Source organism: Somniosus microcephalus, chromosome 15 (assembly GCF_052327205.1).
Source record: "Somniosus microcephalus isolate GS21.2 chromosome 15, FLI_Smic_1.0, whole genome shotgun sequence".
Lineage (NCBI taxonomy): Eukaryota > Metazoa > Chordata > Chondrichthyes > Squaliformes > Somniosidae > Somniosus > Somniosus microcephalus.
The window spans coordinates 72,341,573-72,359,017 of NC_141001.1; the positions used below are offsets into that span (position 1 = coordinate 72,341,573).

Here is a 17,445-nt window from a genome sequence, read left to right on the forward strand (position 1 = left end):
TGTCAAAATATTTTTAAAGTGGAAAGGACATCAAGATCACAATGCAACATAATCTTAACTTAAAATGTCTTTGTAAAAAGAATCTCTATGTGTCTTTCAACTTTGAGGTGTGTGGGGGGAAAGAGAGGGTCTTCTAACAAGTGCCTGTTTCTAGTTGAATATTTCCTCAAACTTAAGAACTTTGTGCAGGAGCACTAACCATAAAATGCTTAATCTTATGATCTGAATTTTTGGTCTCGGTCAGAAGTTTAATAAAGCTATAGATAAGAGTTAGCTTCAGACACTCTACTCTGGGGCATGCTTAATGGGCACAAGCTTATTTCGTTTAGCCAAATGACTGAAACATGCTCAGAAATCCATCACCATCTCCAAAGCAAGATACTTATAAATCTACATCAGTAGAGTTTGCAGTAGCTGCAATTAACTGCACTTTGTCCTTATAAGGACATAGCCCACTACATATCCAAGTCCAGAGAGTCTGGGCATAGGGAACCCCAAGTGCGCACAGGAATACTGCTGGAGTTTAACCTGCTAAAACTGTGCAGTCTTACCTAGCCAGGACCACCCTACTCATTAGTACTAGAGAAACTAATGGGACTAAAAGCTGACAAATCCCCATGACCGGACAGCCTACATCCTAGGGTTCTAAAAGAGGTGGCTGAAGAAATAGTGGATGCATAGTAGAAATAGTAGATTCTAGAACAGTCCCAGCGGATTGGAAGGTCGCAAATGTAACACCGCTATTCAAGAAAGGAGGGAGAGGGGAAAAAAAAAAAAAATTATAGGCCAGTTAGCCTGACATCAGTCGTGGGAAAATGCTGGAATCCACTGTTAAGGAAGTGGCATCAAGTAACTTAGAAAATCATAACGTTAGGCAGAGTCAACATGGTTTTATGAAAGGGAAATCGTGTCTGACAAATTTATGAGAGTTTTTTGAGAATGTAACTAGCAGGGTGGATAAAGGGGAACCTAGATGAAGGGACCGAGTGTAATGTATCCAAGTTTGCTGATGATACAAAGCTAGCTGGGACAGTAAGCCGTGAGGAGAACACAGAGTCTGCAAAGGGATATAGATAGACTAAGTGAGTGGGCAGTAAGGTGGCAGATGGAGTTTAATGTAGAGAAATGTGAGGTTGTTCCCTTTGGTAGGAAGAATAGAAAAACAGAATATTTTTTAAATGGTGAGAAACTTTCAAGTGTTCAGAGAGATTTGGATGTCCTCGTGCAAGAAACACAGAAAGCTAGCATGTAGGTACAGCAAGCAATAAGGAAGGCAAATAGCATGTTGGTCTTTACTGCAAGCAGGTTGGAGTATAAGAGTAAGGAAGTCTTGCTGCAATTGTACAGGGCCTTGGTGAAACCACACCTGGAGTACTGCGCCATTTTGGTTTCCTTATCTAAGGAAGGATATAATTGCCTTGGAGGCGGTGCAACAAAGGTTCACTAGATTGATTCCTGGGATGAGAGGGCTGTCCTATGATGAGAGATTGTGTAGAATGGGCCTATACGCTGGAGTTTAGAAGAATGAGAGGTGATCTCATTGAAACATACAACATTCTGAAGGGGATTGACAGGGTAGATGCTGAGAGGCTGTTTCCCCTGGCTGGAGTGTCTAGAACTAGGGGGCATAGTCTCAGGATAAGGGGTAGGCCATTTAAGACTGAGATGAGGAGGAATTTCTTCACTCAGAGGGTTGTGAATCTTTGGAATTCTCTGCCCCAGAGGGCTGTGAATGCTGAGTCTTCGAGTATATTCAAGGCTGAGACAGACAGATTTTTGGACTCTAGGGGAATGAAGGGATATGGAGATCGGGCGGGAAAGTGGAGTTGAGGTCGACAATCAGCCATGATCTTATTGAATGGCAGAGCAGACTCGAGGGGCCGTATGGCCTACTCCTGCTCCTATTTCTTATGTTCTTATGGCCTTCACCATCCTTGAATGATAGTAATACGCTGATGACACCTAGCTCTACCTCTCTCAGTCCCTCCACTGCCTATGTATTGTGAAACTGCTTGTCCGACATCCAGTCTTGGATGAGCCGCAATTTTAAATAGTTGGAAGACCGAAGCCATCATTTTCGGCCCTGATCGGCCCCTTGCCTCCAATTTCATCCCCCTCCTCACCAGGTTGTTCACATTTACAGCATCACATATGCTCTCCAACACAAAGACCGCCTACTTCCACCTCCATAACACTGCCTGCATCTGCCCCTACCTCAGCCTATCTGCTGCTGAAACCCTCATCCATGCTTTTGTCACCTCCAGACTCAACTATTAGTGCCAGCCTCCCCAACCTCTAAACTTCAGCTCATTCAAAACCCTGCTGCCTGTATCCTATGCCACACCGAGTCCTGCGCACCCCTCACCTATATTGGCTCCAGGACCCCAACACCTTTAATTTATATTTCTCATCTTCGTGTTTAAATCCCTTCATAACCATGCCCTCCCCATCTCCAACCTCCTTCAGCCTTACCAACCTCTCCATTGGAAGCAGCACAGAGTAGCAAGGGCACAGAATGTACTCTGGGTGGGGGACTTCAATGTTCATCACCAAGAGTGACTCGGTAGCACCACTACTGACCAAGTCCTGAAGGACATAACTGCCAGTTTGGGCCTGCGAGAGAACCAGCACGAGGGAAAAACCTACTTGACCTCGTCCTCACCAATCTACCTGTCGTCCATGACAGTATTGGTAGCAGTGACCACCGCACAGTCATTGTGGAGATGAAGTCCCGTCTTCACACCGAGGACACCCTCCATCGTGCTGTGTGGCACTACCACTGTGCTAAATGGGATACATTCAGAACAGATCTAGCAGCTCAAAACTGGGCATCCATGAGGCGCTGTGGGCCATCAGCAGCAGCAGAATTGTATTCCACCACAATCTGTAACCTCATGGTCCGGCATATCCCTTGCTCTACCATTACCATCAAGCTAGGGGACCAGCCCTGGTTCAATAAGGAGCAGTACCAGTACCAACCTGGGGAAGCTGCAACACAGGACTACATGATGCTAAAAAGCAGAAGCAGCATGCTATAGACAGGGCTAAGCAGTCCCGCAATCAACAGATCAGATCAAAGCTCTGCAGTCCTGCCACATCCAGTTGTGAATGGTGGTAGACCATTAAACAACTAATGGGAGGAGGAGGCTCCATGAATATCCCCATCCTCAATGATGGTGGAGCCCAGGCTGAAGCGTTTGCAACCATCTACAGCCAGAAGTGCAGAGTGCATGATCCATATCGGCCTACTCCCGAGGTCCCCACCATCACAGAAGCCAGTCTTCAGCCAATTCGATTCATTCCACGTGATATCAAGAAACAGCTGAGCGCACTGGGTACAGCAAAGGTTATGGGCCCCAACAACATCCCGGCTCTCGTGCTGAAGACTTGTGCTCCAGAACTAGCCGCTCCTCTACAGCTACAACACTGGCATCTAACTGACAATTTGGAAAACTGCCCAGCTATGTCCTGTCTACAAAAAGCAGGACAAATCCAACCCGGCCAATTACCACCCCTTCAGTCTACTCTCAATCAGCAGCCAAGTGATGGAAGTTGTCATCGACAGTGCTATCAAGCGGCACTTACTCACCAAAAACCTGCTCACTGATGCCTAGTTTGGGTTCCGCCAAGACCACTTGGTTCCAGACCTCATTACAGCCTTGGTCCAAACATGGACAAAGGAGCTGAATTCTAGGTGAGGTGAGAGTGACTGCCCTTTACAGCAAGGCAGCATTTGACAGAGTGTGGCATCAAGGAGCCCTAGTAAAACAGAAGTCAATGGGAATCGGGGGGAAAACACTCCACTGGCTGGAGTCATACCTAGCACAAAGGAAGATGGAGGTCAATCATCACAGCCCCAGGACATCGCTGCAGGAGTTCCTCAGGGCAGTGTCCTAGGCCCAACCATCTTCAGCTGCTTCATCAATGACCTTCCCTTCAACATAAGGTCAGAAATGGAGATGTTCGCTGATGACTGCACAGTGTTCAGCGCCATTTACAACTCCTCAGATAATGAAGCAGTCCGTGCCCACATGCAACAAGACCTGGACAATGTTCAGGCTTGGGCTGATAAGTGGCAGGTAACATTCGCGCCACAGAAGTGCCAGGCAATGACTATCTCCAACAAGCGAGAGTCTAACCACCTCCCCTTGACATTCAACGGCATTACCATCGTCGAATCCCCCACTATCAACATCCTGGGGGTCACCACTGACCAGAAACTTAACTGGACCAGCCACATAAATACTGTGGCGACAAGAGCAGGTCAGAGGCTGGGTATTCTGCAGCGAGTGTCTCACCTCCCGACTCCCCAAAGCCTTTCTAACATCTACAAGGCACAAGTAAGGAGTGTGATGGAATATTCTCCACTTGCCTGGATGAGTGCATCTCCAACAACACTCAAGAAGCTCGACACCAGCCAGGACAAAGCAGCCTGCTTGAGTGGCACCCCATCCACCACCTTAAACATTCACTCCCTGCACCACTGGCGCACCGTGGCTGCAGTGTGTACCATCTACAAGATGCACTGCAGCACCTCCTAAACCTGCGAACTCTTCCACCTGGAAGGACAAGGGCAGCAGGCGCATGGAAACACCACCACCTCCAAGTTTCCCTCCAAGTCACACACCATCCTGACTTAGAAGTATATTGCCGATCCTTCATCGTCACTGGGTCAAAATCTTGGAACTCCCTACCTAACAGCACTATGGGAGTACCTTCACCACACGGACTGCAGCGGTTCATGAAGGCGGCTCACCACCACCTTCTCAAGGGCAATTAGAGATGGGCAATAAATGCTGGCTTTGCCAGCGATGCGCACGTCGCATAAAAACAAATTTTTAAAAAATTCCTCCAACTCTGGCCTCTTGTGCATCTCCCGGCCCTTCTGTCTCCCACTGATGTCCATAACTTCAGCCATCTAGGTGCCATGCTCTGGAATTCTCTCTCTAAACACCCATGCCTTTCCACCTCCCTCTCCTCCTTTAAAGGCCCTCTTTATAACCCAACGTTTTGACCAAGCTTTTGGTTTTCACTCCAAATATCCCCTCCTTTGGCTTTTATGCACAAATAGTGGTGCTTTCATTCAAATTAATTTGGTGTCTACTAATGGTTATTTGGTACATAAATTGGAAAACATTCTTTTGCAATCTGATCCAATACACCAAGAATTCTATCACATGGATATTATGTGTAATGTGGCTTAACCCAAAGAGGAGAGGCTGGCAGCAAGAAGGAAAGATTAGAACTAAACAGTTACAATGTGTGACCAAAGTCCCAGATTAGAAGAGAGAACTGTAAAGATTAGCCAATTTGCCAACTTTTGTAACTGTAACCAGCTCAGAGCTCATATGCAGTCACTTCCTCTTCTAAATTTCACTATCAGAGCAGCAGAGGCACTGAAACAGCATATAACTGTTTTAATATAATTGCAAAATACTGCGGATGCTGGAAATCTGAAATAACAACAGAAAATGCTGGAAATACTTAGCAGGCCAGGCAGCATCCATGGAACTCGCTATGAAGATGACTCCTGATTGACCCCTAAAACAGACCTTAGCAGTGTATTTCCATGGTGCAAGGAGTCCTGAAGTGGCAGGTCTTAGGGCTGAGGAAGGAGAATGAGGAAAAGAAAGCCACAATGCATCAATGATAAAAAGGTTCAATTTGATGAAGTGAGTCTTTTATTTTGACAGTTTCCCCATATGTTAGCAGTAAAATATGAGTATCTTGCCCTGAAAGAGGGAAAGCAAAGACTGCAATTTTACTTCAATTCATTCCAATATACCCATCTAAATCTATGTTTAAGGCCATGATTAATCATTTTCATGGGAAAATTAGCAGGATCACAGCATGATCCTCAAAACACTAGTATAAATTTTAGAATGCCATATTAAATAAAAAATTCATATTGACTTATTCGGTCACTGCAGATCAGCGGTCCTGTCTATGATCTATGCTCCAATAATATTTATAGCAAAATTCCAAAGTAGTTCCTATTTACTACTGCTGTATAAGAATTATTGATCCAAGCATATTCAATTAAATACTCTACTGTTCAAAAAAAGGTAATTTCTTTGTCAATATCAAGTGAAAACAGAACATCTTAGTCATAATGTGTGTGAAATAGAAACATAGAAGAGCAGGAGTAGGCCATTCGGCCCCTCGAGCCTGCTCCGCCATTCAATGTGATCATGGCTGATCATCCAAATTCAGTACCCTGTCCCTGCCTTCTCCCCATATCCCTTTAGCCTTAAGAAATATATCTAACTCCTTCTTGAATATATTTAATGAATTGGCCTCAACTGCCTTCTGTGGTAGAGAATTCCACAGGTTCACCACTCTCTGGGTGAAGAAATTCCTCCTCATCTCTGTCCTAAATGGCTTACCCCTTATCCTTAGACTGTGACCCCTGGTTCTGGACTCCCCGGCCATCGGGAACATCATTCCTGCATCTAGTCTGTCCAGTCCTGTTAGAACTTTATGTTTCAATGAGATCCCCCCTCATTCTTCTAAACTCTAGTGAATATAAGCCTAATCGACCCAATCTCTCTTCATACGTCATTCCTGCCATCCCAGGTATCAGTCTGGTGAATCTTCGTTGCACTCCCTCCATGGCAAGAACATCCTTCCTCAGATAAGGCGACCAAAACTGTACACAATACTCAAGGTGTGGTCTCACCAAGGCCCTGTACAACTGCAGCAAGATATCCTTGCTCCTGTACTCGAACCCTCTTGCTACGAAGGCCAACATACCATTTGCCTTCTTAACCGCCTGCTGCACCTGCATGCTTACCTTCAGCGATTGGTGCAAAAGGACACCCAGGTCTCGTTGCACTTCCCCTTCTCCCAATCTATTGCCATTCAGGTAATCTGCCTTCCTGTTTTTGCCACCAAAGTGGATAACCTCGCATTTATCCACATTATACTGCATCTGCCAAGCATCTGCCCAATCACCCAACCTGTCCAAATCATACTGGAGTTTCTCTGCATCCTCCTCACAGCACACACACCCACCCAGCTTTGTGTCATCTGCAAACTTGGAAATATTACATCTAGTTCCCTCGTCCAGATCATTAATATATATTATGAATAGCTGGTTTTGAATAAATGTAGGTTTTTATTGAGTGTTTTTTGTAGATTTTATTTGAAATTGCTGGTTAAGTGAATTGGGATACAAAAATTTTCAAATTTGTTCTTTAATCCACAGTTTACAGAAATCATGATTCAGAACATAATTCTTAAAAACTAAGTTAAACTGTCCTTGTACAAATGACCTCAAATCAATTCTTCCCACCATGAGGAAAATGTCAAGCAGCACACTGCAGTATACAGTCCAGTTCAGAGTCAAAAACAGCAATAAATCAATGTGATCTGTATTGAGCTCCAAGTTTAGGTAGCACAGGCAAGATAAACTGTCTTCTAATTAAATTACAGCAACACTTCACAGTTATCAAGGGTAGCACAAGAATGAGCGGAGATGATTTACCCTGTCACAGAAGACAACCTGCATGGGGTCATGGGAGCATAGATGGCTACTTTACCACTTGTGCTGCTCTGAACTGGCACATCAACCTTTCTTTATTATTGCTAGCAAATAAGTAGATCTGGATGTACACGGTTTACACAAACATCCTTACATGAACAGAGAAAACACTCCATTTACTCCTGGTAGCAAAGCAAGGTTTCTGTGCATATAAAAAAAAATGTAAAAAGTAAACATTCCCTACCTGTACCACAGTGATGCTTAGTCTGCCCATAGTAGCCATACCAGTGCCAAACTGTAATTGTTGCGCTGCCTGTGCATCGAGTTGTACTTGCTGCTGTTGCTGAGTTGGTACGATGCGAAGGAAGTCCTGTGGCAACTCTCCAATGAACACCTTAAACGAAAAAGCAAAATGTATATACGGTATTTAGCTGCTTGCCACATACTCCACATCAACTGGCAGTAAAGCATCATAAATGTTATTACCTGTCAAAAGGTTAATGCTATTAGCTGCAATGCTAGCCAATTATTTTGAAACATTCATCACGTCACGAAAGGGAAATCGTGTTTGACAAATTTACTAGAGTTCTTTGAGGATGTAACGAGCAGTGTGAATAAAGGGGAACCAGTACATGGGGTGTATTTGGATTTCCAGAAGGCATTCGATAAGGTGCCACATAAAAGGTTACTGCACAAGATAAGAGCTCACGGGGTTGGGGGTAATATATTAGCATGGATGGATAGAGGATTGACTAACTAACAGAAAACAAAGAGTCGGGATAAATGAGTCATTTTCAGGTTGGCGAACTGTAACTAGTGGTGTGCCGCAGGGATCAGTGCTGGGGCCTCAACTATTTACAATCTATATTAATGACTTGGATGAAGGGACCGAGTGTACTATAGCCAAATTTGCTGATAATACAAAGATAGGTGGAAAAGCAAGTTGTGAGGAGGACACAGTGTCTGCAAAGGGATATAGATAGGTTAAGTGAGTGGGCAAAAATTTAGCAGATGGAGTTTAATGTGGGGAAATGTGAAGTTATCCACTTCGGTAGGAAGAATAAAAAAGCAAATTATTTAAATGGAGACTACAAAATGCTGCGGTACAGAGGGTTCTGGGGCTCCTTGTACATGAAACACAAAGTTAACATGCAGGTACAGCAAGTAATTAGGAAGGCTAATGGAATGTTGACCTTTATTGCAAGGGGGCTGGAGTATAAAAGTAGGGAAGTCTTGCTACAATTGTACAGGGCGTTGGTGAGACCACACCTGGAGTACTGCGTGCAGTTTTGGTCTCCTTATTTAAGGAGGGATATACTTGCTTTAGAGGCAGTTCAGAGAAGGTTCACGAGGTTAATTCCTGAGATGAAGGGGTTGTCTTATGAGGAAAGGTTGAGCAGGTTGGGCCTATACTCATTGGTGTTTAGAAGAATGAGAGGTGATCTTATTGAAACACAAAAGATTTTGAGGGGGCTTGACAGGGTAGATGCAGGTAGGATGTTTCCCCTCGTGGGGGAATCTAGAACTAGGGGGCATAGTTTCAGAATAAGGAGTCACTCATTTAAAACGGAGATGAGGAGGAATTTCTTCTCTCTGAGGGTCGTGAATCTTTGGAATTCTCTACCCCAGAGAGCTGTGGAGGCGGAGTCATTGAATATATTCAAGGCTGAGATAGACAGATATTTGAGCTACAGGGGAGTCGAGGGTTATGGGGAGCGGGCGGGAAAGTGGAGTTGAGGCCAAGATCAGATCAGCCATGATCTTATTAAATGGCAGAGCAGGCTCGAGGGGCCGAATGGCCTACTCCTGCTCCTATTTTTTATGTTCTTATGTCACTTGACAACATTCAGAGTGTAACTAACCAGAATTTATCAACCCATGCCACCAGAATGGTAACGCCTACAAAAGTGACCATGTATTTCTAGGTTTTCTGTAATTCAAATCTGCGAGTCTCTATAACAATATTGACTGGTTCTCAGTTAACTAGATAATGGTTTTAGCTGTGCAGTTACATTGGTACCTAGAAAACTCCGGCAGCTTACCTGATGCACTGCTAAACAAGCATGAGAAATGCCCTGTTTACATACAGTGCAGTAACTCCAATGTCAAAATATGTTGAAGCATAAAATACAGGAAATGTTAGAAAGGATTTTTCCAATTTATACTAGCCAATTTTGAAGCAAAACCCAGCATCTCAAGTGAGTGTGTTTTTAAATCAAGAGCACAATTTCCAACTTGATCACTCAATATACACCAAACAAGTGGATGTTGTGTTCTCAGGACAATAGTCACCTCTCTTTAAAAGTGTCATTTAAAAAAATGTATTAACAGTAAACATTTAAAACAAGATTTGAAAACAGTTTTGTAAGCTTTATAAATGGGTGAAAGACCTGTTAAAATGTTCCAGAGGCTAGAATTCCACACCGAGTTCCCAATCTCAGCAGTACTGCTTTGGGGAGGTGCTATGCAGATGTTAGACAAGGATGAAAAGAAAATTCAAGGTGCAGTCACCACATCAACTTTATATATTTCCTTGTAGGACGCAGCGACTTAGCAGCATGATGTGCACAACTGGCACAGGGTGGGATGGCGGCCAAGAAATTAGAAGGCAAAATTTTCTGAATGCAGAATAGTTCTTCCTAGCTTTCCGATTGGTCCTTGTCAAGTAACTGTGGATAGTTAACATGGACCAATCAGATCCAACGACCATAAACGCAAGTTCAAAAACCAGCCTAATCACCGACTGCCACATGAAGTCAACTAATAACCTTAAAAAGGAATGCTCTGTCTTCTTTGTTGAATGTTCACTTCTTTTAACTTCCTGCTACACACCATCAATTTGAATAATGCCCCATTTATAGAGTTGGTAGTGTATAGTATACACTGCCAACTGCTGTATTATTTATCAATTCAGAACTCTTGAGCCTTAGCCAAAGTGGAAATAAAAACTGAAGTTCCTAGCTCTCTTGCTATATTCTCAACATGAATGGAAAACTGGTCCAAAAATTCAGCTATTGGGTGATGTGAGCTGAACAATTTAACAAATGGACAGAATGAAAATGTTTACTGCACAAGCTCACTATCTTTCCATCAAAATGGTGGTGATTGTGAGATGGCCGAGTAGAGCCCCACTTATTATCTTGCAAGATAGATTATGGTGGTCAACTCTCCAGGATTGATCTGGAGTCTCCAGAAATTAAAGATTGACTTGGACACTGTTGCAAGCAACCAGAGAGAAAAATCATAGGGGCATTAAAAAATTGTGCATTTTCATTTTATTTGAACATTTTTGTTTTAGGTATATAAAAAATATTGGAGATGGCAAAAGAGGCTTTGACTGATTCAAGGATTATCCAATCAGGTAATTAAGAGACTGTTTAATTTCCAATTAGCATAGGAAGGTGGTGCTCCTCTTTTGTTTAAATCAATAAAACAAAAACATTAAACAAATACACCCAATCCAATAAACCCCAAAACAAAACTTAACCCATTAAATTAAAATCTGGTGGTTTAAACCAACTACGCACTCCAGTCCCCGCGGCGCCCACCGGTCTCGAAAGAGCTCGAGCTCGCCGGCGGACACCGCGTGCTCCATCTCCAGCGGAAGGTGGTGCTCAGTGAGGATGAATTCATTGGGCGACCAATAGCAGGAGCGGGGGACGGGGTGGTTGGTGGTGGGGGTCATGTGATAAAATCTCCAGGAATACATCCAGAGTTGGCAACCCTACAATAGATAGATTTGTTTTAACCTATTCCTCAGCGCAACACTGTAATCTGAAAAAATACTCAAAGGATGGCATAGCCTTCAGGGGACAGACGAAGCAAACTGTATTTACAAACAGTGACTTGTCTCATCAAAACACATCCCAACTATAATTTACTGGCCATATCCTGATGAAAATGACAGCTTTTCAGCTTCCCAGGCCGAACCTGTCCAAGTTTTGTTTTCCTGAAGACCACCATGGTCCTTTGAGCAACCTTAAAACAGATGAGAAGCTAATAAACACCAGGCTCCTTCTCGCTGTTACGTTTCACACAATGAATTGCGAAACAGCTGTAAAATAAAATAAAAACACAAGGGGACCAACTCCAGGGTACATGAGCCGTGGCCTGGTAACCGCGGCAGGATGGTGCAGCCAACCCCCCCTGGGGACCTGCCGCAGTGGAGCTTGTCCCCACCCCCCCACCGAAGCCGGACAGTCCGCTCACAACAAGGCGAGGGGAGGAGGATGTCACCGGCACTCTCCCCGGGGCCGGGGCCCAGGGCAGCGATATTCAGTGGGGAGGAGGAACAGGCCCAGCCTCCGCCATCACTTGACAGTGGAGGATACCTGCTGTGAGAGAGAGAGAGGGGAGGGAAAGAGAGAGCGATCTTACCGGGCCCCTCTGGGTGGCGATGGTAGTGGCCGCCATGTCGCGGAGGCTGGGCGAATGCAGGTGGCTTGTGTTCGTGTTGTTGTGGCTGCTGCCGCCGCTGGGCTGGGCTCTCGGTCACAGGGTGCGCAGAGCCGCGCCCCTCGCAACCGCTGCACTGACGTCAGCAGACGCCGCTCACTGCGCTGCCCGGCCCGGTCTATCCGACCTTTGCTCGCTCGCTGCCGCCGCCTCCCCATTCCTGCTGCCTGTGGTAGACCTTGGCCAAAGCTGGCCGCTCCATCAATCTGGGCAGACTGAGGCTCCCTTCATTTCATATAATTAACATGAAAAAACACCAATGTGCTTGCTTTACTAGGCCAGAGCAAACTGAGCAAGCTCTTACTAAACCATGTGACAAGTCATGTGATAATACTGTAAACTGCTTTCCCCTGGAAAAAAAAGGCACATATTCCCTTCTCAAGTACAACAAAACTATGTTTCGACTTTTCCCAGTATTACATCTACCACATAACAAAAACTTCTGGCTTTTTTTCTTTTAAATGAACTACAAATCCCCTTTAATAACAGGTTTCCGCAGTCATCTTGATATAAGGCTTTGGTGTTGATCCAATTTTCGGGCTGTTTTGTTTTGGTTCCAAACTCAAAGGAGTAAGTACCACCACTCTGTGTACAGATAACTTTAGCTGTAGTAAAGACAGCTGCTTGACTGCAGTCAGATAAATAGGAAGCCATCTTGGCCATGCGGCAGTACTACACGAGCTGGCACTGACTCAAGACCTAATAAAGAGTACTCAACGATATCTACTCGTAAGCTTCTTAATACTACGATATAAGATAACATTACATGGTACCAGGATTTATAGAACGCACGATACGGGCATACCACAACAATGGAAGGGATAAAACCACCGACTAGCCTGCAACTTGAAGGAAATTTGGACGAAAATTGGCGCGAATTCAAACAATGCTTTCTTCTCTACCTCACAGTGATCGACGTCACGACTAGCTCTGGAACACGTAAGGTAGCTTTGTTGCTAACAGTGGCTGGCTCGCAGGCAATCGAGCTGTATAATACATTTACATTCGCAGCTGAAGGAGACAAAAATGATCTGGACAAGGTGATAGATTTGTTCGATAAATACTGCACACCTAAAAAGAATGAAACGTTCGAGAGATCTGTTTTTCGCTCCCGCGGGCAAAAGCAAGGAGAATCCTTTGATGTTTTTCTGACGGACTTAAAAACAAAAGCACAAACATGTAACTTTGGAGACTTGAAGGAATCGATGATACGCGATCAGGTCGTTTTCGGAATACTTGACAAGAAGGTGAGGGAGAGAATGCTTAGGGACAATGACTTAACTTTGGATGCTGCAGTAAAAATATGTCATGCTAGTGAACTCTCAGCCATGCACACGCAAAAATTCGATGGGAGAACGACAGCAACGGGCGTGAGAGCGCTGGGACAGGACAACCTACCAGTGGATGTAGTACACAGAAGGGACACAAGAGGGTGCACAGAGTTCAGGACTATGACGCCATACGATTGCAGACGGTGTGGCAATAGACACGTGGCAAGACAGTGTCCGGCTTATGGGCAGAACTGCGCAAAATGTAAAGGCAGGAATCACTTTGCTAAAATGTGCTTTTGGGAAGAGAAAACCGAAGGTAAAAAGACAGTGCATGCTATTGAGACTGAAGACACGGAATCGGAGACTTTGTATGTTGGAATGGTGCAAAATGACTTAAAACAGGGTAAAGATATGGAAAAGGAAGTACATTCCGTAGGACTAAAGACTGAAGTTTAGATAGCCCCCTTGCTGGTAAATGGCACCATTGTTCCCTTCAAGCTAGATACAGGTGCTAAGGCAAACCTCATAAGCTGGAGTGATGCACGGAATCTCAAAGTGAGACCAAAAATACTGAACAAGACAGTGGCTTTGAAGGCGTACAATGGACAAAGTATTGAAACAAAAGGAACGTGTAGGCTGAATGTTAAGGTAAAAAATCGCATTCACCCATTGACGTTTGTTATAGTGCCTGAAGGACATGAGTCACTGTTGAGGGATAAGGCATGTGTGGATTTGGGCTTGGTAAAACGAGTCTATACTATTAATGAACTGAACTGTGTGCAGAGTGCCCCCCAAGACAGTACAAATATAAAGCATGATGATGATGCTATAACACACAAGTACGCGGATGTATTTCAGGGTTTCGGAGAACTGCCCTTTACATACTCCATCAACCTGTGATTCACGCACCCAGGAGAGTTCCGGTGGCCCTCCGTGAGAAACTGCAGAAAGAGCTAGACCGCATGGAGGGACTAGGGCCTAGAAATTCAGTATAGCCACTTCTGGGGCGGTAAAGTCGGGCGGCCGCTAAAGTTTGCGCCCGGCGCAAAGTGGAGGCCACTTCGCCGATATTCAGTAGCTTTGGCCAAGGAGTTTGCTCGAGCGCTAAAACTGGCGATGCACGGCTATCTTTAGGCGCTAAGCCGGCGGTGCAGAGTGATACCGCCGAGGCCGGGCGCAGCGCAGGTGCGGTCATTTCTTGATTGACAGCAGACACCCTGACGCCGGCCAGCTCTTAAAGGGGGAAGGGTCGACTTGGTCTGCTGCCACGCCCTGGATACTGCAGCCCTCCAGCTAGGCCTAAACAATGCTGCTGGAGAGAAATAGCGCCAGGAAGGATGCAGAGGGCCCGTGAGCAAGCGCAGCGCTTCTCTGCCCATGATTTAAAGGTGCTGGTTAGGGTTTTGGAGAGGAGACGCCATATCTTGTTCCCGGACAGTGGCAAGAAGCCTGCCACCAGGGTGTCCAGGAAAGCCTGGAGGGATGTCGCCCAGAGGGTCACAGCCACCTGCGATGTCCCCAGGACTGGTGTCCAATGCCGGAAAAAGTTTAACGACCTCACTCGGATTGTCAGGGTGAGTACCCTTTCCAGTGTCCTCCTCATCCTTGCATGTGCACCTCACATTATGGGCAAAGGGACCTCAAAGCCCTAATGGCCAGCCCTCATCCAGCAGCTATGGCACTGGCATGAACATCAATTGCACTTTCTGCACTTTACACACTGGCCAAGCTATTCGACCATGGGAGGCAGTGCATACAGCAACAGGGCACCACATTGGCCAAGCTATTCGACCATGGGAGGCAGTGCATACAGCAACAGGGCACCACACTGGCCAAGCTATTTGACCATAGGAGGCAGTGCATACAGCAACAGGGCACCACACTGGCCAAGCTATTCGACCATGGGAGGCAGTGCACACAACAACAGGGCACCACACTGTACTTAGAGGCCGTCCTTTCTCTTGCAGGCCAAGCTGGCCCAGAATCTGAGGAGCCGGACTGACACCGGGGGAGGCCGTCCCCAGTTCCAGCAGCTCAGTGACCTGGAGGAGCGCGTGGGTCAACTCATAGGTGGCCGACTGATTGGTCCCGTTGCATGTGGAGATGCCGACCCTGTGCTGGGCCCCAATGGTAAGGACATCACCTTTTGGACCTCTCTCGTTCCCCTTGCGCTTCAGATCTACATCCTTTGCCACTGTCCGACCAATGCGCTGAATGCCACCACTCATGCCTCCCTCGCTGACGCCCTGTCCTCACTCTAAAGCTACTCTTGTGCCTTCCTGCTTTCAGCTGGTGAGGAGGAGGTCCCTGAAGCTGCCAGTGACAGTCCCTCGGAAGAGGAGGATGAGGAGGAGCAAGAGGAAGGCGGCCCATCGGGGGAACCCTCATCCGCGCCAGGGGATGGCAATGGAGGGGACACGTCTTCCCTGGAGGAGAGCCAGGGGGAAGTGTTGGAGGGGGGTGTAGCTCCTGTGCCCAGTGGCGTCCAGCCACGCGGGAAGGGTCGGGCAGCTCGGCGGCCTTCTCCCCAGAGGGGGGAAGTGTTGCAGGGGAGTGTAGTTCCTGTGCCCAGTGGCGTCCAGCCACGCGGGAAGGGTCGGGCAGCTCGGCGGCCTCCTCCCCAGAGGGAGAGTCCGGCCTCCAGTCCGGAGACGGTCCTCGCCCAGGAGGTGCGCCTCCTCGATCAAATGTCCGCGGACTCGGATCGCCGGCACACCGAGTTCATGGGGGTTGTGGCATGGTTGCCTGAGGCCATTGAGTCCCTGGCTCATAGTGTGTCCGATTTCGGGGCCTCACAGGCCAGGGGTTTCGAGCAATTCGGGGCAGCACAGGACGCGAGTCGGGCCGAATTCAGGGCAGCACAGGACGCGAGTCGGGACGACTTCAGGGCAGCACAGGCAGCGAGTGGCCAGTTGATCAGTGGTGCCGTGCAGTCACTGGCTGGTCTGATGCGGGCACAGACCAGGGCAGTACGGGCACTCACTGCTGCCACACTCGCTGTGTCAGCCAGGCATCGCCAGGGCACCCGCCGTGCTGCAGCAGCACAGCGGTCTGGCCGTCAGCAGATTGCTGCGCTTGCTGCAGTGCCAGCCCGGCCAAGTGCCAGTGTCTCAGGCGAGCAGCGAGCGCCTGGCATCAGCCAGCTTGCCCCCATTGCTGCAGCCGCTACTGCCACTCCCCCAGTGAAGCTGCCACGAGCTGCTGGAGAGACTGATGCTGCCCAGCCACAGCTGCAGCAGTCAGCAGCCGGCCCCTCGAGGGCCAGAGCTCGTCTAGGCCGACCCCCAAGGGCATCTGCCGTCACGCCATGTGCCCCTCAGGAGCCTTCCCCCAGCCTTGCAGCACCCACAGGGCCCAGGTTGAGGCGGAGCAGCAGGTCGGCCAGGGGCCGGAAAAGGCTGGACAAGGACTCGCCCTCTCGGCACACAAAGTAGAGGGTGTTGCCAAATATTTTTTTATATGGGGGTGGTTGTTTTGGTAAGGCCGAGGATGAAGGCCATTTGGATGGAAAAGTTTTGTTATTCCTCCCCAGGTTGTGGGAGTGAGTCATGTGTTTGACTGTTTTTTGGGGGTGTTGTCTGTTTTTGGGTTTCATGTGGGAAGGGCCCTGAGTTTGTTCAATAAAGCTTTTTCTTTATTCAGCTTGTCCATGTTTGATGTTTGAAGTGGTTGTTGCGTTAACCGGCTGAGGGCTTGCGGAGCGGCTGCATTCATGTCCCTTCATTGCCACAAGCCATTCCCTGACAGGGGGCCTAGAAGTGTCGTTCAATAAGCCGCCGACGGACGGCCCTTGGACCTTGTGGCTCCCTCCTGGGCTGGTACTCCTCCTCCTCCTCCTCCTCATGGTCCTCCTGCTCCTCCTCCTGAGGTGGTGGTCCAACGTGAGGTGGCAGTGCCTGAGTCCTGCGGATAGCCAGGTTGTGCAGCATGCAGCAAACGACGACGAACTGGGAGACTCTATCCGGCGAATACTGCAGAGATCCGCCGGAGCGATCCAGGCAGCGGAACCGTTGCTTGAGGACGCCAATCGTTTGCTCTATGATGTTCCTTGTGGCTTGATGGCTTTCGTTGTATGCCTCCTCAGCAGGGGTCCTGGGCGCGCGGAGCGGGGTCATGAGCCATGTACACAAAGGATAGCCTTTGTCCCCGATAAGCCATCCTCTTGGGGGAGGCTGTGCCTGGAACATGTCAGCTACAGTAGTCTGGCGCAGGATAAATGCATCGTGGCTGCTGCCT

At 47.3% G+C, this 17,445-nt stretch overlaps 1 protein-coding gene across 2 annotated transcripts in view; it reads right to left on the bottom strand.

Moving 5' to 3' along the window:
* Positions 1 to 12,147, bottom strand: part of tollip (toll interacting protein) — a 31,786-nt gene extending 19,639 nt beyond the window's left edge. The window contains exons 1-2 of one of the 2 annotated variants that reach the window (XM_086008025.1): positions 11,861 to 12,147; positions 7,728 to 7,877 (exon numbers count right to left, since the gene is read on the bottom strand). In XM_086008025.1, the coding sequence (XP_085864151.1) occupies positions 7,728 to 7,877; positions 11,861 to 11,896 (186 nt within the window). In that variant the 5' untranslated portion in view covers positions 11,897 to 12,147. The remainder of the gene's footprint in view (positions 1 to 7,727; positions 7,878 to 11,860) is intronic. The other variant, XM_086008026.1, reaches the window with a different exon arrangement.
* Between the last annotated feature and the right edge of the window lie 5,298 nt (positions 12,148 to 17,445).